Below are 20,151 nucleotides of genomic sequence, written 5' to 3'. Positions count from 1 at the left end.
TGTCGGGGTATTTTATTAGAAAATCTTAAGTGGAGTTGGCATCCTGGAAGCTGAAGGTGGCAAAGCCATTTATGGTTACTTAAGTACAGATAGAAGGCAGAGGGGAGACAAAATTACTATTTTCCTCAAGGCTATATCCTCCAGCACTCTTCCTAGGTGTATAATTAGTTGCAACTAATAGTTGATAATATTTTTCAGAGATTGGATGTAATATGTAGCAATGAAGGCAGCATGGAAATATGTATTAGTTTAACCAAAGATGTAGCTTTTGTAGAGGTGATTCAGTTAAAGGGTTATGAAGCCTACTTATTACTTTTGTTTTAAACTGCTACTCTTTTATTTTGAACTTAGTATGAAATTTTTAAAAACTAGGCTTAACTAGAAAAAGCTGTTTGGAATTAAGTTTTCTTCTCTGGATGAAACCTACAATATATTTTTGCAGGCAGTCTTGGATTTAGTTTGCTGGGCTTATTCAAAAATAGTTAACTGACTTGAAGTTGTTATTCTTATCACAGAATCTTAGAGATTGGAAGGGACCTTGAAAAATCATCTAGTCCAATCCCCCTGCCGGAGCAGGAACACCCAGATCAGATCACACAGGAACGCATCCAGGCGGGCTTTGAATGTCTCCAGAGAAGGAGACTCCATTCTTATGCTTTGAATGAATAGAAATAAGTCTGTATTTGTATTTCTAGGGGCTCAGAAAGTTAAGATTAACTAGCTAATGAAATGCAGTTGATGTAAGCTTAGTTAAAATGCTTTAAACCTTTGCAAATGCTTTCTGTATCTGTTGAATTGCCTTTTTTACTTTAGTTAATTCACCTCAACTATTTGGAGTATCCAGGGGTAGACTTAAGTCCTGCCTCGAGTAGATAATGCAGTGCAACTGTGGAACTTAGTGGTTAGAAGGGTCACGTTGAGCCAGAAAGCAGTGGTTGATTTTAAATAATGAGATTTCAGTGTTTGAGTTTGGGAAGCACTAGTATCGAAGAACTTGAGTGTTTTTTAGAAGTCAGGATTAAATTACTCAACATCAGATGAAACCTCTCATCACTTAAATTTTCTTTAAGATTTAGCTTATCCGAATAGTCCTAAGTTCCATTTATACTCTGTAATGAATATCATTAAAAATGGAAATAATGTTTTGATACCCATGTTCATGTCCAGCATTTACTATTAAGGTCTTGGACATGTTTTAAGAACTGGTCATTTTTTATGAGGAGAGGAGAATTGATGCTTCCTTAACTAGAAAGTTTGGACTGCAGTAACTTAGTTTTCTCCTGTTAATTAGACACTGTGCTTGTGCAACAAGTTCCCAGTCAGCATAGATCTTTAAGTATGTGCGTTGGAATGGGGGGAGAAGGGCATCATAATCTCAAGTAATTTACAGAACTTCAGAGATCAATATTCCATTAGATGGGTACTTCTTGCATACCTTAAAAATGGAGTTCTCCATTATGTTAAGGATTTGGGTGGGATAATGTACAGGGTAAAAGGTTGTCCAGCCAACATTTTCTTTAGGATCATTCCAGCTTTTAAAGATCTGGGTTTGAATCTAAGCCAATGCTTTTGCTATTATTCCCTGTGTGAATATTATTCCCTCTGCAGAATAGTCTCCCTTCAACTGCCTCCCCAGTTTGTAACCAGCTCTGAAGCGCTAAAGCCTTTCTTTGCACTCACACATTAATGGGCAAAGGAGGGGGGAAGGATATAAACAGCTGTAAGTAGCAGCTGTTGAATACAGAGCAGTAAACAGCCTCTTGCCAAAGACATCTCTGTTCCTTGTGGAGGCCACCTGTAAGCTGGCGTCATCCACTACCCACGGACGTTTTCTCCGCATCCATGGGGTTGAACTGTTGAAGGAGAGGGAGGATGGAGGTTCTTAACCTTGTCTGAGATGTCAAGTGACAGCTGGTAAGGAGCAGTGGAAAAGGGTAAGGTTTTGTGTTATTCAGATTAGGGCATTGATACATGATCTCCAATAAATCTTTCTGTTGCAAATATTAAGGTTTTGCCACTTAAACTGTCTGCCCTGTGTTCTTGCGTAGGTCCCTGCCCTGTGCATCAGAGCTGGCAGATGGGAACGTGTGGTCCGCACTTCAGCATTAGGTCTGATATCTCAGTAAAAGCTGACTTTTGTTGATAGTTTAGGCTAAGATGCTGTAGCTTATATTGAAAAGGCTGAGTTACAGGCATTCATTTTCTCCTGTGACTGATGTGATATACTAACCTGCTGGTATAATATGCAGAAAAAAATAAATTAGGGTAAGAAATGAAAGTGAAAATATATATATGATTGCAGTCAGTAGTGCATTTTTATATGCAGTTGCTTTTCTCAAGTCTGCTTTGAGAAGACAGCCTTAAACACACACAACAGTTTTGTAAACCTCTTGAATCTAGATTTAATGCCTCAGACTCTGAATGGAAAGTACTGGAGCTTTTTTAATTAAAAAAACCAGCTTCCTGTTCAGTAAGCTTTTTATGGGGCACTGATCTGATACATTAAATATGGTAAACTGTGTTGGGGAAGCCTTGCAAAAAAAAGTTTAAATTACCTTCACAACTTTATGCCTTTGGATGTAGACATGGTTTAATACTGAAAAATTAGCCAAATTGAGCATTGCAGCATTCAGGACTGAAAACTAGATAGAGGTTGTTTTTTTAAATTTTGTTTAAGCATTGTTCAGAGCATTCTTACCAACAGTAAACTTCAGTGTTAAAATTTTGTATAAAGAAAGCCTTTGTTCTGAACCTCATCTCTTTGAGATACGTGATGTGCTAGACAGCTTCAAGATCTCCTGCAGTTTTTTTCCAGTGTAATTGTGATGGTTTTTTATTCTGGTTTTAAGAAAGCAGGATGGGAGAATTGCAGACTGTTTTGCAAATGTTAGGGCCCAGTAAAAATGAGACAAATATTTAATCCTTTCCACAAGCATCTGGACACCAGAGTTGCGAGCTGAACCAAGTGCAGATGCTGAAGTGCTTTAGTTCTTCCTAATGGAGGGCGCAAGGGCTGTATTAAGCACTGAGTTAACTTTATACCAGGCTTTGTCTATAACCTGGAGTTAGATTGGCCAGGTATGCATCACTTCTGTGAGCTCTTCCAAGAGCACTTCCAAAAACTCTTTTAGGTTTCTAGTCAATATGCATGTCCTTCTCTAAGGTGGCATTTCCCAACCTTTGCTGGCCTATTTGAGTAATATTGTCAGGTAATTCTGTAAATCAGATAACTATAAAGTTTGTTTTTCCTTTTAGCCTTAGTTTTAATTTCTTCTTGCCTTGAAAAATACAGGAGAATCTCCTGAATGACAGTTTGCCCTTCCCCTAATTCAGGTTGCAGTCTGTTCATAAATATGCTTTTAAACAATTTTTCCTTCATATTTTTTTTCCTCTTTCCTTTTTAAAGACCCTTGTGGACATCTCTAGATAGCTGAGGTAGAACTCTAAAGTAAGAGCAGCTGCACTCCAGAAACAGCTTTGGATTTTTTTTTTTTAATACTCCCTTGGCTCAGTGTGAGCTGATTTTGTGTGTAACTGTACCTAATCCGATAGACAGGCCCTTAGGTTTGCATCTTGACCACTAGCAGTTCAAAACACGGAAGCATTGTGAAGAGGAGGTATACACAATAGCATATTATGATAGGGCAGTTGTACAGCTGTGGATAAGCTAGTGCAATGATCCCCGCATAGTTACAGAATATCCCCAAATGGTATATTGCAATAACTTTCACATGCATCTTTGGATTCATACAAAATGAGGACTGGTCAAAGTCAAGGCAGCTTTTTAAAAGGAGAGCTGATTTCAGAGTTCTTTAGGTTAAATAACTACATTTCAGAATAATATATCAGACTACATCTAAACAATGAATTCCCAATGCTGTGTGATTACAGATGTGGTGTTATTTGTTAGAATAATGATTTGCTAACTTTCTGTTGTACGATCCTGTTTTCCATACGTTGCCTTGAGAACATGGAGAATTCTTGTACTTACTCAGGAAGTGCAGGCTTACTGTGAGTGCCCAATTAAGGCCTCTTGTGATTTCTGCAGAAGCTTGTCCTGTACAGTACCAGTCCCCAACGCTGCTGTTTGTGTAGGCTTGGCAAGCTGTAGGAGGCCTCTGTCGCATTGAGTCGAGGGCAGTGTGTGTACAGGTGCTGCCTCTGGTTGGTGTGTCCAGTGCTGGCGGCTGAGGTTCTGCTGTGTGCTCCCACATCCTTGGCAAGCTGTGGAGCAGCGGGTTGGAAGGCACTCGTGTAATACTGCCAAACCCCAGCATATAATGAGAGTTAAACTAGCGTTTGTGTGAAATTGCCTATCGTGATGCCAGTCTCATTCCTGGGTGGTAGCCATCAAGCCAGAGTGTCTTACTTTAAATATAAACTCCTTTCCAAGTGCATCATGTTACATTTGTCTATATTGAATTTAATCTGACCCTTTGTTTCCCAGTCATTCTGTTTCATTTAGTTAGGTGCATCTTGCTGCTTCTCTTGTGGCCAGTTTATTCTAGTTACCACCTTCTCTGAGGGCTGTATTGTACTCCTGGGTTATAGAGCCAAAGATCAGTGTGGAAGACCTCCAAGTGTATGCCAAGTTTCAGGGTGCAATATTCAAAAGCCTGGAAAGTCCAAAATTAAAATACGCAGTTAATCTTGAATGGATAGCTAGTTAACCAGTGCTTCTCCTCACACTTTTCCCTTCAATGTAGTTTGATCAGCGTGCAGAGCTCTCATCCTGCACTGAGCATTTATTTTAATAACTCTGTTATTTTCAGGGAATGGTAATTGCTATAAAACCTCAGAATTTATGTGTGTAAAGCCGTCAGATTTTCTTCATCTTGAGTAAGACAGCTGCTGTGGGTTTTGGTTACTTTGGGGGAAACAAGCCCTATCTTTGAGTTCAAAGTGCAACTATAGGTGTGTAGTTGCCACCTTCTTTCTGAGTTGATTCTGAATGCCTTTAGTGAGTGACTGGGAAAGCAAAGTTGGTAACTGAGCTCCTTTTCCAGTTGGATCTGCCCAGGTACAGAGGTGAACTCTGCAAAAGGTTGGAATACAATAGTGAGCCGTTTCAGCTGCGGCAACTCTGAAATTTGCTGAAAACCATTACCTATGTTGTACAGCTTCCAAATTTCAGAACAGATGAGATGTAGACAATAGTCTCATTCACAAAGGGCTTGTGGGCTGAAAGGTACCTTCTCTTGAAAAGATAGGGTGTAGTTATCCGAGTAGTTTGTGTCATAGTCCGGGCACACAAAGTGACTTAATTACAGCTGAACAGCAGTCTGGCATTTCCTTCCTTGAGTGCAAGGCTTAAAACATTAATATTTCTATGTTTGTCTTTTAATATACCATTATGATGTTGGTGCTAGACATTGTACAAATAATACGCAGTGTGTAGCCTGAAAAAATTAGTGCTAAAGGCTTGAGAAAGGAGAACCATGAAAAATACAACAAGCAGAATGTTAAAACGACGGGAACCTACATCCTTCTATATTATGCACTGCCACTCTACGTTGTTTTTATCCATTTATTGTTAGGCAAAAGGCCAGCTTGTTTGAAACTGATAATTTTCTGCTGGTTACACTTGCTTTGTGATGTGTATTGTGCCAGTGCTTTCATACTCAGTTTAGAAATTCACATGTAGTGTTCTCTCAAATTGTTGTTTTCTGCTTCCAGGGGAAATTTTCATGCTGAAACAAATGTTGCAAATGCAGGTGTGTGGGATGAGGCAGTAGTTCTTTGCTAGTTGACACTTCTTAATCTTCAAACAGGCTTAAATGTTCTTTCCCTCCCTTTATAGCTGCTTTCAATCCTTCCTTCTTTTTTAAAGCTGTTTTCAGATGTGAGCTAATGAGTAAGACTAATGCAGCAATGAATTTTTGCTTGCTTAGAGTGTGAAATATCCTGTTTGACACAGACAACATTAGACATGTTGATTTTTGTTTGGCTTAAGTGTTTTGTGTTTTGTTTTGGGTTTTTTTTTTTTTAATTTAAACTTCTGATTTAACTGCCCATCACCTTTCGTGCCCTCCAAGGTAGAACAAGTTATTCTCTGGAAACTTAAAGCAAATTAACTCTGTGTTTTGTTTCGCTTTGTTTTTCCATTATGCTTTCTTGACTACAAACCAGAAAGCCACAATATATGATTTTAACAAATAATTGTGTTACAAAACAATATTAAATCTTTACAAGCCAATGATGGTAAATCTAACCGTGAGTTTATGCCTGCGGAGGAAAGATGAGTGATCTTCTGTCGCTCTGGTGGGAATCATCTTCTGCCATGCTGAATTTAAGTCAGCTGTGCTATCATTAAAAATAAGCCCTGGCTATTACCAGCTTAAACTAGAAAAACGGATCAGTTGTGCCACAGGGAGTATGAATTTTGACAAATGGGAAGAAAAGGAGCTGACACTGATGCTGCTCTACTTGGTATCTTGCAAGAAGGCAGCTTGGTAGACGTCAGGCTGTCATTTCTTACTAAATTTGCCAAGACCTGAAAAATTCTTTGAGAAAAGCAACTAGTTCCCTTAAATATTTTCCTTCACTGCCTTGCTCGTGTGTATCTGCATGAGCTATACTTTGTCATTCTTTATGTTTTCTTCATCCTTTAAAGGATTTCTGTAATCTTTTAAATGGTAGAAAGGAGTTGTTTGAGGGGATTTTAGAAGCTCTTCTGTCAAAAAAAAAAAAGACACTTTTGTGGTTTACAATAGGATTGTAGTCCTGCATTCACAATCACATGTCAATGTGTTGCATCATCACTTGAAGTATAAGCCATATTTTCTATGTTATCATGTAATCATGTATAAGAATAATTTTAATAATTTAATCATTATTAATATATTTGTGCAAAACAAGCACATCAGTTTGCTTTTATAAGTATTTTTTTCTTGAAAATACTGGTTTATTTTCTGGTTAGCTTTTTGATGAATTTTTAGAGAAGGAAAAGAAGATGAAGAACATGGCTGTTTCACCAATAAAACTATGTCTTAGTACAGACTTAATGTGAAACTGGCAGAAGGCTATAGTGCTGAATTTGTGTTAAAGCAGGTCTGTCTGTTGCAGTGACAGTTGCTGTTGCTGTATTTCCAGTTACCTCTCTGTTTTCTAAAACTGTATCGCAAAATTGTACATTTATATCTTCTTGTCTATTCTACGTGGCCGTATTCCTCTAACAGTAGCGTTGCTGCTTACTCCTTAAAGAGTGTTCAAAACTGTAAAATGCTAAGTGACTAATCATCCCTGTGGAGAGGTAGGAACTATTGCAACTTTATATTTGGAAACTGGGACACAGAAATGATGATATGCTGGAGCTATACCGGAAACCTCTGGCAGTGCTGGAGACTACTGGTCACTGTTGTAATTCAAGACTAATCCTTTCCAATAGGCACATAAACATCACTCTGAACCAGAGTTGGCTTGTTGTTTCTATGTGAAGTCTTTGGAATTTTGCTTCTTGGGAATTTGTATTTTTTTTCTTAAGCCACCTGTAAAGTGAAAAACCATAGCAGCTGACTCGAAGAAAACGTGGGTTCTACTTTGGGGATATTTAAGAAAGTTTGAGATGTAGTTTAGTACCTCTTGATGAAAGAAAGGACTACTGAAATTGAATGTAAACAAGAAGCAAAGTTGGAGATCGTAGTGCAGCAGAAGGAATATTAGGAGCATAAAGCCTGTACATGTAGAAATTTTACAGAACAATGTTTAGAAGCATTTTTAAATTCTAAAATACTAGTTAAACTCTGCTTTGTAAAATTAAACTTAACGTGGTCTTTACCTTGGTGAGAAATGGGTGAAAGCAGGGGGGAACAATTATGACCTGATTTCTTAATTTTTTTTTTTTACTCAGCTGGTGGAAATGATCAAGCCTGGTTTTGCTGTCAGAAATATTTTTCAGATTGAATAGTTTCCTGTTATAGAATAGTTGCTCTTGATTGCTACGCCGAGAAGGGAGGTCAGTTTGTGTTTCTGGTGCTGAGTGGGAAGCTTTAAAAAAAAAAATCTCCGTTTCCTTGAATGAAATGCTTCAACTGTGCTCCAAATGTCACAGCCCATGTGCCTCTGCTTGGTTAGTTTCCAGTTTGCCTGTTGGATTCAGCAGAGATGTAGCTTTCAGAAGGAGGTGCTTTTTTTAAAGTTATGCAGAGAGGACTTTCTGCTGCCTTGTTGCAAAAAGCCTCCCTCCTCTTGTGTAGATGTGAAGTGTTGCACACTTTTAACGGGGAGGTGAAATAGGTCTGGTGTTACTGTCAGCGGGTAGAGCTTGCCAGTGCTTGTTTCATGTTTGCCCAAGTTTTCCACAACACTTGATGCTCTGCTGGAGCAAACAGCTTTACTACGAACCACTTTTCTGACTGTAGTTAGTACCTAAGAGAAGCAAATGAAAGAATGCCTGCCACCTCTGCTTTTTTATTTCTGAATTTAGTGGGTACGTTACTTGCTCTGTGGCTGAAATGCTAAGTGGTGTATCATGTGTTCATAACCTCATCTGGATTTTGAACTGCTTTGTTTAGCACAATTAGGTTTTTTTTACTGAAGTGTTTCAGGCCAGCCAAAACTTTAGTCCTTTAGCTTATGCAAATCACTGCTTGTTTGTTCTCTAGAACAGTTCAGGTCGTTAAAAGGTGTTAACTCTGTATGGACACATTTTTGAAATTACTGGAGACTGAAATATTAAAACTCATGTGTTTCAGCTTGTAAATTGTTCTTAACATTATTGCACATGTTTTTCACCAGAACTTAGTAAATTTAATATTTGTCTTACAATCCTACTTGTGTTTGCTTTTCCTATTTGACTTATTGATATACTCGAATTTTCTTTCTGTGTTAAAATACCTTATTTTTATCTTGAGTACCGATTTCTTTTTCCTCTGAAGTTTATAGGACCTTTTGAAGAGCTCTCCAGTCTAATGCACATGTAACTCTGTCACTTTATGCTGGTCTTTTCTTGTCCTTCCTTGTCTTAATACTATTCAGTTTTATAGTTTTCATAAACTACTTGAAAAGCTTTTTCATAGTTCTCAGTCCCTGTGATAGTTTTTTAAAAAATAGGATCTGATCTTCCCCCATTAAATCATCCAGTAATAACTATACAACTACATTAGAATAGAAACGTTAGTGTCTTCCTGTTTATTCTGTTGCTACAACTTGTTTTAAGGAACAAAAGATCCAGTGGAACTCTTTCTCTCTGATTTTGGAAACAATTGATCATTCTTAGAACTGGAAAATATCTTTAGATGAGAAATAAGCTTGATTTACAAAACCTGCTGTATTTGTTAAATGGAAGAAAAAAGTACCCCACCCTGAAAATTAGAAAAACCTTCTGTCTGAAGATTCTGTTATGTTTGTTTGCCTTTGGTTAATATAAATCTGACTTAGCAAATTTTTCTGGAGAGTGCTGAACAACATATGGACCTAGTAAGTGATATTTCCTGGCAGAAATAAGTCTATCATGGGGACTCCCAATAATAACTGGGGAGTGTATAGAAATGCCCTTGAAATGGATTTACTGTGATGATCTGGAAAGAACTGTTGCACATGCTTCTAAATAACAGCAGCAGTGAAATGAGCTGTAATATTAACTTCAGTGTGCCATTGCTTATGAAAACTGATACAATTGTGTTTTACAATACAGTCTTATTCCAGTGCAAAGCTGAAATCTGATTAATTGGAAAGTTCATCAAAGTTAGCATGTTTAAGGAGCGGAAATGTAGGACTAGTTTTTTTTGGTGGGTTTTTTATGTTTGTTTTTTTGGGGTTTTTTTTTGTTTTGTTTTGTTTTGTTTTTTGTGTATGACTTCTGTGTGTTGAAGTAGTGTTATTCTCTTAAGTGTTTGCACAAGCTATCACTCTACCAAAGAATAAGGTCTTTAAGTTACAGGGAACGTAATTTTTTCCTTCATTTTGTCTTGGCTTACTGTTAGTAAATTTTTATCAAGTGCAAAACTTCTGAAACTTAAAGGATGTACATTAGGACCATCCCAGGCAAAACAGTTAGCTGTCTGCTCCAGATCTGTGTCTCCAGCATAATAGGTATGCCTGGCTTTCTTAAATGTCTGACAAAGTAATGGAAAGTTCTTGTTTTGATGGCTTGTATAGACTTGTAGCAAAATAACTTTTGTGAAACTGTGAATGTATGGGAGAGGGACCGAATGATTTTCCCTTTCTTGTAACTTATAGATGCCTTCATGAGTGCAGATTTATAGAAGCTCCTGAAACCATTTTTAGATTCAAAAGAACAGGGAAGAGGGAAGGTATCTGATACATACATCAGCTGAAAGTATTAATTTAATTTTAAAAGACACTGTCCAAACAATAACTTGCAGAGCATTTAAACAAATTAGTGCTGGGCTGCTTTGATTCATCACAGCAATCTTGATATTACACAAGGAATCTTCCATCGAAGTTTCTGTTTTCATTCCCTTTGTAATGCGGGTGGTAGGGAACTGTTTCTGCAGCTCAGTTGTTCATAATTTTAAAGGCATAATTGTCTTAAATGTGAAGTTTAAAATAAAAAATAGACATATTATGCCTGATTCCAACACTTGTCAGCCTCTTTAATTTTCCTACATACTTTAATCTGTGCAAGATATATCCCTGCTGGAGGTAGCGGGGAAAATGAAACTGGAGTTTCTGTGTTAGTTTTTTTTTTTCCCTTTCTGTTCTGAGTTTTAATATCAGATCACAGAATCACAGAATGGTTTGGGTTGGAAGGGACCTTAAAGCCCATCCAGTTCCACCCCCTGCCATGGGCAGGGACACCTCCCACTAGCCCAGGTTGCCCAAAGCCTCATCCAGCCTGGCCTTGAACCCCTCCAGGGATGGGGCATCCACAGCTTCCCTGGGCAACCTGGGCCACTGCCTCACCACTCTCACAGTGAAAAATTTCTTCCTAATATCTCATCTAAATCTACCCTCTTCCAGCTTAAAGCCATTACCCCTTGTCCTGTCACCACATTCCCTGATCAAGAGCCCCCCATCTCTCCTGTAGCCCCCTTTCAGCACTGGAAGCTGCCGTAAGGTCTCCCTGGAACCTTCTCTTCTCCAGGCTGAACAACCCCAACTCTCTCAGCCTGTCCTTGGACAGGAGGTGCTCCAGCCCTCTGACTGTCTTCGTGGCCTCCTCTGGACTCTCTCCAACAGGTTCAGGTCTTTTTTTATGTTGGGGGCCCCGCATCTGAACACAGCACTCCAGGTGGGTCTCACAAGAGCAGAGCAGAGGGGGAGAATCACCTCCTTCGACCTGCTGCTAATGCTTCTCTTGATGCAGCCCAGGACACGGTTGGTTTCTGGGCCGCCAGCTCACACTGCCAGCTCATGTTCAGCTTCTCATCCACCAACACCCCCAAGTCCTTTTCCTCAGGGCTGCTCTCAATTAATTCTCCACCCAGCCTGTATTTGTGCTTGTTACATACATAGTGTTTTCTGTGTCATGAAGACTCATCAATAGGTTTTTCTCTTGCCGCTTGAGGCTTCTCTAGCTATGACTGAATCCTCAAAAATGTAGATCAGAAAGTGGTTAGGCTTTGCCCACTTCAGTCTTTGTGTCCTGCTCTGCTTTCTGTCCCTTCTGCAGCAGGGGTGTCTTGGCAGTAGTATGTTTATTTGGAAAAGCATAGTCATTGTAGCTGTTTACCCTTATAACCGGTTTTGATAAAGACATTTTTGATACTGATCTAGTGGTTCTAATAGTTGTTATTACACATTCTTCTGTGTTTGTATATGGAAAAACTGTTAAATGTTTTTGCAGGATGTGAAGTGAAAATGACTTGAGTTCATCAGTCCTTTCTCTGAACAGGTTTTTTTTTTGTTCTTTTTTTCCTAAAGGAACTTAGTGATTTAGCCCGTGATTTCAGCAGGTCCTGTTGGAGATGACAGTAAGTAGCCTTAAGTTCTTTGTCTGCTAACTCAAAACATATCATGCATAGATAATAATGTGGAGTTTTTCTTTTGTAGTGTTTCATTGGCAAGCCACAATTATGGGACCTGTAAGTATTCTAATTCTTGTGATGTAATATTAAGCTAGTAATTCTTATTCAGGTGGAAACTGGGAGGGGGGTGTTTACTTTTTTTTTTTTTAGCTCCCCTTATCAGGCTTTAGTTCTAGAGGTACTCCTTAACAGGGAACATAAAATGAAGGAGGGGAAAAAAAATCAGTCTGATTACTTTATTGCTGGAATGTTTTATGAGGACATGTATTTCAGCTGAAATGATCTCTAGAGCAATGTTAGGCGTTACTACTTAATATCTAGAAAATTAGTTTGCATTTAGCTTTTTCTAAAGTTTGAAACTAGCATGGACTTTGTACAAGGAGCTAGTCCCAGGGTCAGGAATTAGTAGGGATGCTTTTGTGTGGATCTTAACAGAGAATCCTTATTTGGTCTGGTGTCATGTACTGAGATCATGAATACTTCTAGGAATAGAAGGGAAAAAGTCACTGAAATGTGAGGTTCCAGTTATGACTGGAGGAAAAAAGTCTGTATTAAATGTTCAATGAGTGTCTGAAACATGAATGTGACTTTTTCCTTGTTTAGAGTAAAGAAGGCAAATGTTTGCTTTTACTGAAAATGTAACCTGCAAACACTTGACATCTGGAGTTCTCAGGGCTGGTTATCTATGTTCAGAAAACAAAACCTGTCACTTGAGAAGACAAATTTTGGTCACCAGTGAACCTGAAGCCACAATGTGATGCTTTTGGTGAGGATACAGAGTAGGAATTAAATATCAGTGGTGCTGAATTGCCCTGACTGTATATATATATTAGAGGTTCACTTGACTGGGAAAATGGGTCTCCATTCCAAAGTCCCTGGTCCTCATTGATTGTAACCAGGTGCCTCAAAAAGATTAAACATCAGTTGAATTTAAATTGGGATGATTATTTTTAGCTTCCTCTTCTGGTTTAATAATGTACAGCTCCTTTTTTTTCCCCGTATGGTTTTTGTGGTGTCAAAAGGTCTCCATTCCTGTTTCAAGATTCAGCAGTACCGTGACAGAAGTGTGGTGTTAGTGGTTCTGGTGCTCCTCTGTGTTACTTAGTACTTTTAATAACACATGAGGATTGTAGAACCAATCATCTGGCCTTCCACCTCTGCAACAGGATTTTATACAGGCATCTAAGAGAGCTTGCATTGTTTTAACACATTCTAAGAGGGGTTTCTGTAATTGCTAAAATGTTTCCCCAGAATACATGCAGTAAAAGGGTTGCTTTCTGTCTTCTCAAGGCCTCACATAGTATCTATTGATCAAATACAAGAGGTTATATCTTGATCGCTAGGTCTTCAGCAGATATTGGATAGGGTATAACCGACATATTTTCAGGTTTGAGTCCCTTATCTCGTGTTGCAGAATTTTATTTTCTGGTTTCCTTACATTGGTGAAATGTACTTGCAGTTAACAGGAAAATGCAATTTATGAATAATTCAGAAGTGTACTCTTTGTATCTCAAGTTCATTTGCCCTAGCCCTGAATCTGGAATTAGAAGCATTGTAGTCTTCAGGTTAAACAAGGAAATTGTTAGCTCTTTCAGAAATTTAGTTGTAGTTTCAAGTAAAAACTTGTTACATCTTTCTTCCCATAGCTAGTAACTGACACAGTCCCTCTTTAGTCACTCATTTATTCTCTGGTTACTATCAGCTTTTTTACTTCCCCATCTTGCTTTACTATTTGTAGTTGACACCTGAATGAATTATCCCCATACTTGTTTCCTTGGAGCAGGGAAATGTAAAATACTCTTCCATACAGTGGAATTACAGTGAATTTCTAATACAGAATGGGAGAGAGAATTCACTTTAATCTTGATGGGGTTTCTTTTGTTTGGTGGTGCTGGTAGGCTGGGGTTTTTTGGGGGGTGGGAGGGGTGTTTTTTGCAGGGAACAAGGAGTTAGCTGTGTATTCATAGGCTTTCTGCAGGGCTGAGCAACGCCTAAGCCAAGGAGAGTATTGGGAGGGAATGGGAGGCCCTTAGAGCTGTCCATGGCCACCGTAAACTTCGGTTGTTGTAACAAATCAGCTCGAAGCACAGAACCTGAGGTTTTTTGAACCTGATGGGACCCTTGTTCTGTTAACATTACTTCTTGGAGTGATTCAGAGGCATTTGGATGCTTTTGTCAAGTTGTGCTGAGTGGATTGCCAGAGAAGCTGTTTTCTATGAAGCATTAGCTCGCAGAGGTCCGCACAGGAACTGACCTGTGCCTGTTCTGTATCGCTTACTTTAGGATGTCAAACTGAATTTTAATTTCATCTCTTGTATTGGTGGATTAAACACCTGAGTTGTTTAAACAAATTTCCTCTCCTTTTATTTATTTAAAAACAGCATCTTCAGTGATACTTAGTCCTAAAGATGATAATAGGAGAATTATTTGTTTGCTTTGACAGAATGACAGTCCATATCAGGGTGGTGTATTCTTCTTGACAATTCACTTTCCTACAGACTACCCTTTCAAACCACCTAAGGTAAGTATTGCTTTCTCATTTGTGAAATGAGTGCTCTCTAAAGAAGCGAGTACGGGACAGAAATTGTCAGCATCTGTATTGTAATATTGTCAAGTTCTCTCTTCTGTTCGTGTTCTTACATTATATTAGATGGCTAGGTCCCTCTCTGACTGCCACAAGAATAGGCGTGTTAGCATATATTTTAGGAGCACATTCATATATGTGAGTGCCAAGTGTCTTGGAATTATGTTTGGTTTTATTTCTGTTTTTCTTAATTGATAGGAGAGCTCATTAGCTTTTTGTTACTATAATAGAGTTCTTGCTGAGGAGAGTGTTAAGTATTACAGTGTCGCTGTTTGGGTCTGTAGGAATGTGACACTCTGGATAGAGATTAACTTGTTGAGTGTCTAAAATCAGTGAAGATGGTATCTGTTAGAATTTGGCAGTAATTCTGAAATAAGCTTTTGTTAACTGTATCAGCCACTAGCATTGTCTTCCAATTTTCAGTCAATATGAAAGTGCACACTTGGAGTGACCGCAATGTTTGAAGTTTTTAGCTCTGTGATAGCAGTGTTACCGTGGTTCCAGCACATCTGTTGAGTGTCTTCGTCACAATGCAGACACCTGTGATTAAAGCACAATGTCATACTTGCCCTCTCTCTCTGTTTGAAATAGACTGCCTGGTAATTGGAAAGTAAATTGTCTAATAGCTTGAATGAGAAGAAAGGGTGACATCGTCGTCCTTATAGACTGAAACATGTTCTGCATATTTTTTTTTTGTTGCAGGTTGCATTTACAACAAGAATCTATCATCCAAATATTAACAGTAATGGCAGCATTTGTCTTGATATTCTAAGATCACAGTGGTCTCCTGCTTTAACTATTTCTAAAGGTAACTTTTGTGAAGGAGAAATGTTTCCATCCTGTGTTGAATACTGTGCTTTTAGCTTTGATTGTCTTGAGTTATTACCTGTCTCTTGATTTCCCTTACTCATTCTAGCCTGTGTTTTGCCAATTTGATCATGATATCTTACTGCGTTTTTAATGGATATTTGTTTTTTTCTAACACCTTCTGCTACATGGCTGTTTAAGGCCTTGTCTGGACACTTATTTGCTTCAGTATTCTTAGCAGAGCTTACTAGCTTGGTCCGAGAGGAATCTGCCAGCATTTGGATTGAAACAGGCCTGTGGTGGTGTATTTGAGCTGAGGGTGAGAAACTGCTTGTTTGCAGCTGTCCAGGTAGATACGCACTTACAGATTAATTTAAAGTCAGTTTTTGATAATGAAATCTGCATAGTTTTTTGGCTGAGTCTGTCTAGAATTGCATGCAGAATGATATTGGCATATCTGTGGTAGATGAACAAAAGAAGACTGTTATTGATACATGTTGCTTTCTGCCAGTCTGCACTGGCAGTGTCTTATGTTACTTCATGAACTAAGCTTACTGCTTCTACTTCAGGATAAATTGATGTTGTGCTGCAATAGAAGCTTTATAGTTTTCCTCATTTTACTATTGTAAATAACAGTTAATTCTCAAATATTTTCACAATTATTAAATTTGGTTTTGTCTCAATGCCACTAGTCACTGGCTTCAGAAGATCCACCAAAGTGCTCCTTCATCTGTTATAGAACTTGTAATTACTACCTCTCCAAGGAGTAGGTTTGTGATTTGAATGTCGATTCCCTACAGTTCAATTCTGTCACTACTGTTTTTCTTTCAAACCTGCTGTGAGAGTAGAGAATAGTCCTCGTAGCTGCCTACAGCAGTGTTACTCCTTTATTTTACACTGTGTGTAGCTTTATCAGTGCAGACCAGGGTATTGGTACCTTACATATAACGGAGAAATAATTAAATCTGATTTAAAAAAAAAAATAATTTGAGGAAGTTCTAGTTTTAGGGATTAAAACCATGGAGTATGCTGGTCATCAGAATACGTAATAAAATGTGCTTTTGTTGGCTGCTGTGTTGCATCATAGTGCAGGGGACAACAGTGCTGTTCTCATCTGTGTTTACCAACAGCTGTAAGTATTGGGAAATTGGAAATAAATAGTTCTTACAAAATTTTAAGTCATTCTGGACTTTTTATTTAGAGCAGGTTACAAATTTATTTTTGCTATACATCAGGAAAAGGCTTTTGAGGTTCTCTCCTGTGCTGACATGGTGCTAATGCAAAGATCTCCATTGTTTCTGAAATTGTTGCTCCTGTTTTGCTATTGAGAATTTTTTTTTTTACAGTTCTCTTATCCATTTGTTCACTGTTATGTGATCCAAATCCAGATGACCCACTAGTGCCAGAGATTGCACGTATCTATAAAACAGACAGAGACAAGTAAGTACGGAGACTTAATATTAAGACTAATATTTTAAGAAACTTTGTACGATTGCATTGTCAGACAGCAATTGTGTTGAGTAAGCCTTTTGTGAAAATCCAGGGTGGAGAGAATTTGTGTGTTGAAGAATTACCTGTTCTTGGTGGTGCATAATTTAAAAACAAAGGGGCTTGGTATCTTGGAAGTTGTGGATGAAGGAGACTGTCTTTTTCTTGTATGCGTAGCAGTATTTTAAAGTATTTATCACCCAGTTTTTTGCTTCCCATGCATAAATACTTAGTTCTTCATATTGAGGAAAATACAGCTTTTTATTTTGGTGATTTCTTTTGGTAGCAGCTTGACCTTTAATTTTGGTGCTCCTCTTGAAAAAAGGCTTCATAACTCTTTTCCTATCTGTGTTGAAACAACTTTTTTTTTCCTTGTGTGTTTTTAACATCTTGCACAGATAGAATTATATGAAATAGACTTTGTTTTATATATATACATATATATTAACGGTAAATATACTTGTCCAATTAGGTACAATAGGTTAGCAAGAGAGTGGACAGAGAAATACGCTATGCTGTAGGGTAAGAATATCTGCACATTATGGTGCATTTGACGAAATGGAAATTTGTCAGCACTTGGGTGCTGCATGCTCTAAGGCACTGGATTAACTAACAGATAATGGATGTACCAGTTACTGAACTTGGATATTTAACAGCTTGATCTGTGGTTAGTGTGAAGTGTATTGGCTAGTCACTATTTCTCACAGATACTGCTCTTGCATGGCCAAAAAAAAAAGTATGAAATAATTACTGGGTTTTCAGTCAGCTTGTCAAATTGTTCTGGTAAGTATTTACCCAGATTTTGTCAGAATTTCATTCAAAGTGATTCCCTGTAGTGAGACCTCATGCATAGACATGGGTGAATTTAGACAATCCAGATTTAAACTTATTATTCAGCAGTGTCTGTCTTTTACATATAGACCAGGAAAACATATGGGGATTATGTTCTGCTTGTATAGTTGAAAATTAACTTCTTACTGACAAGCATGGAGTTAAGTACAAACTAATTGTCAGCTCAATTCCTATGGAAGTAGTGTACTTATATTCTTTTAATGTCCTTTTTAAAAATTGTTTGAACCATATTTTCATATGGAAAGAAAATATTAAGTGTGAGGAAATTATTACTGTTGTTGCACTCTGAAGTGGGAAATTTGACATTCTGTATCCAATGATATTATTAACTAAGTAATCTTTACTTATGGCATGTGATACTGTGTAATCTTTACCTAAAGACAATATTTAAACAAAACTCTACCCTTGCCTCTCCTACCCTAGGTGGTCTCTATTCCTTCCCCTTCAGTAGCTTTTCACAACAGAGTTCTAGCAAATCTGCTTGTCTCGAATTTCAAGTGTTTCATATAAATTAGAGAATATCCTAGTTAGTCTAGGGAGGGGTTTGTTCAGTTTTTTCAATTCAAGTATATCTTAATGTAAAAAGAGACTGCTTTTAGTGTGAAGAGAATAGGAAGATATGGGTAAAGTGATACTTAATCATTAACTGTTTAGGAAATTGTTGTTTTCATGCTGACACTAATTCAATTCCTCTTTTTGCTTACAGGTACAACAGAATATCTCGGGAATGGACTCAGAAGTATGCCATGTGATGCTACCTTAAAGTCAGAATAACCTGCATTATAGCTGGAATAAACTTTAAATTACTGTTCCCTTTTTGATTTTCTTATCCGGCTGCTCCCCTATCAGACCTCATCTTTTTTATTTTTTTGTTTACCTCCTTACATTCATGCACATGCTCATCTGAGAAGACTTTAGTTCTTCCAGCTTTGGACAATAACTGCTTTTAGAATCTGTAAAGTAGTTACACAAGAACAATTGCCCAAAATTCAGAATTTTTTTTTTAATGGAGCATGTGTATTATGTGGCCAATGTCTTCATTCTAACTTGGTTATGAGATTAAAAACAAACAAACATTCCTCACTGCTCTAACAGATACTGAAGATATCACCTGAAGGGCGGGGGGGGAGGTGGATGTTCAGTTTTCTCCCATGTAAGAAGTAACATTGCTGTAGCAACATCCATCTTGTTCCAAACCTGCCAGTGTTAGAGAACTGAGGTTTTATTATATACTTTTGCTCATAACTGATATGTCTGGAGAATTGGTACTGAATCTATAGCATCAGCAGAACAGAAAATGTGATGTATCTTATGCATGTCAATAAAGGAATGACCAGTTCTTGTTTTACAGAGAATGGAAATTGGAAGTCAAACATCCCTTGTATTCCAAAATAGGGTCTAAGAACATTTTTGTAATTCATTTAAATTTTGTTAGGAGGTTTGGAGCTATTAGTTAATCTGTCTTCCAAAACACTGTTTAATATAGCACTGAATAAATGATGCAAGTTGTCAATGGATGAGTGATCAACTAATAGCTCTACTAGTAATTGATTTATTTTCTTCAATAAAGTTGCATAAACCAATGAGTTAGCTGCCTGGATTAATCAATATGGGAAACAAAATCTTTTGTAAAAGCAAAGCTGGTTTTTGTATATACTGTTGGGATTTGCCTCATTGTTTAACATCAAATAATGATGTTAAAGTTCAATAGAGTGAATCTTTTGCCATTTTCAGTTATAATGCTCAGTCTGTTGCAGGTTGACACATTGTTCGGCCTGATGTATGCAGAATTAATAAGCTAATGTAGTAGTGTAGCCTTAGTAGTGTGCTACACGTGGTGCTGGGAGCCCAGCGTTCGGGGATGGACTTGGGACCCAGCAGATCTGAAGTGGTGTATTGTGGAGATACTTCCTGATGCACCCATGTTTGCTGACTGAGAACCTTTTTCTTCACCTTGTACACTTGACAGCTGAAAGATCTTAATGTGGGAGTAATGATGAGGCAAAAAAATATAAAATAAAGTACTGTTTTGATGTGGGAATTGTCATGAGGCTGTGTTGAAGTGACTTTACTATGTGGGATGTTTGTTACCATTGAAGAGGACTTGTTCAGCCATGCTGCCATTTCCATTGATGACTATTTTAATGCAACAGACACTTTCCTCATGTCAGGTGACTAAACGTGAATAAAGACTCATTGCTATTGGATTTTTGTTCTACAATAAACATTGTCTTGTGCCATTAGTTTATCTTTGCAGCAACAAGGGCATTATTAAATATCTGGCTCTCCTCTTTCCTCCCCTCTTCCTTCATATTTTTCTGTGTTGGTGTTTTCGGGTTTTTTTTGTTTTGTTTTTTTTTTTTGGTTTTTATTCTTAACATCCATAGCTTCATTTTCTCTATTCTTGTACTATCACTTTATTGTGCATCTGTGACTTCGCACTGGCACCACTTTTGCACTGCTTATAGTTATGTACATTCTGATTCCTTG

General features: G+C 37.8%; 1 protein-coding gene across 3 annotated transcripts; it reads left to right on the top strand.

Moving 5' to 3' along the window:
- The first annotated feature begins 11,933 nt into the window (after positions 1-11,933).
- LOC104460545 (ubiquitin-conjugating enzyme E2 D3) lies at positions 11,934-19,882 on the top strand. Of its 3 annotated transcripts, none has more exons than XM_010081688.1 (6): positions 11,934-11,987; positions 14,374-14,451; positions 15,217-15,322; positions 16,668-16,761; positions 17,282-17,331; positions 18,368-19,882. In XM_010081688.1, the coding sequence occupies exons 1-5, from the start codon at positions 11,934-11,936 to the stop codon at positions 17,328-17,330; spliced, it is 381 nt and encodes a 126-aa protein (XP_010079990.1). In that variant the 3' UTR covers position 17,331; positions 18,368-19,882. The 3 variants fall into 3 exon arrangements, with proteins under 3 accessions (XP_010079990.1, XP_010079991.1, XP_010079992.1); XM_010081690.1 differs by having other exon boundaries at positions 11,962-11,987; positions 17,291-17,302; positions 18,377-19,882; XM_010081689.1 differs by lacking the exon at positions 17,282-17,331.
- The last annotated feature ends 269 nt before the right edge of the window (positions 19,883-20,151 follow it).

Source organism: Pterocles gutturalis, unplaced genomic scaffold, assembly GCF_000699245.1.
Source record: "Pterocles gutturalis isolate BGI_N339 unplaced genomic scaffold, ASM69924v1 scaffold43199, whole genome shotgun sequence".
Lineage (NCBI taxonomy): Eukaryota > Metazoa > Chordata > Aves > Pterocliformes > Pteroclidae > Pterocles > Pterocles gutturalis.
The sequence above is the reverse complement of the archived record's forward strand: the minus strand, read 5'-3'. Positions and strand labels throughout refer to the sequence as shown.

What these genes read in the sequence shown, in the direction of transcription:
- LOC104460545 (XM_010081688.1), top strand. Translation starts at nt 11,934, where the DNA reads ATGTGGAGTTTTTCTTTTGTAGTGTTTCATTGGCAAGCCACAATTATG. An exon ending in ACCCTTTCAAACCACCTAAG is followed by an intron (nt 14,452 to 15,216) that starts GTAAGTATTGCT and finishes TTTTTGTTGCAG; the next exon opens with GTTGCATTTACAACAAGAAT. An exon ending in TGCTTTAACTATTTCTAAAG is followed by an intron (nt 15,323 to 16,667) that starts GTAACTTTTGTG and finishes TTTTTTTTACAG; the next exon opens with TTCTCTTATCCATTTGTTCA.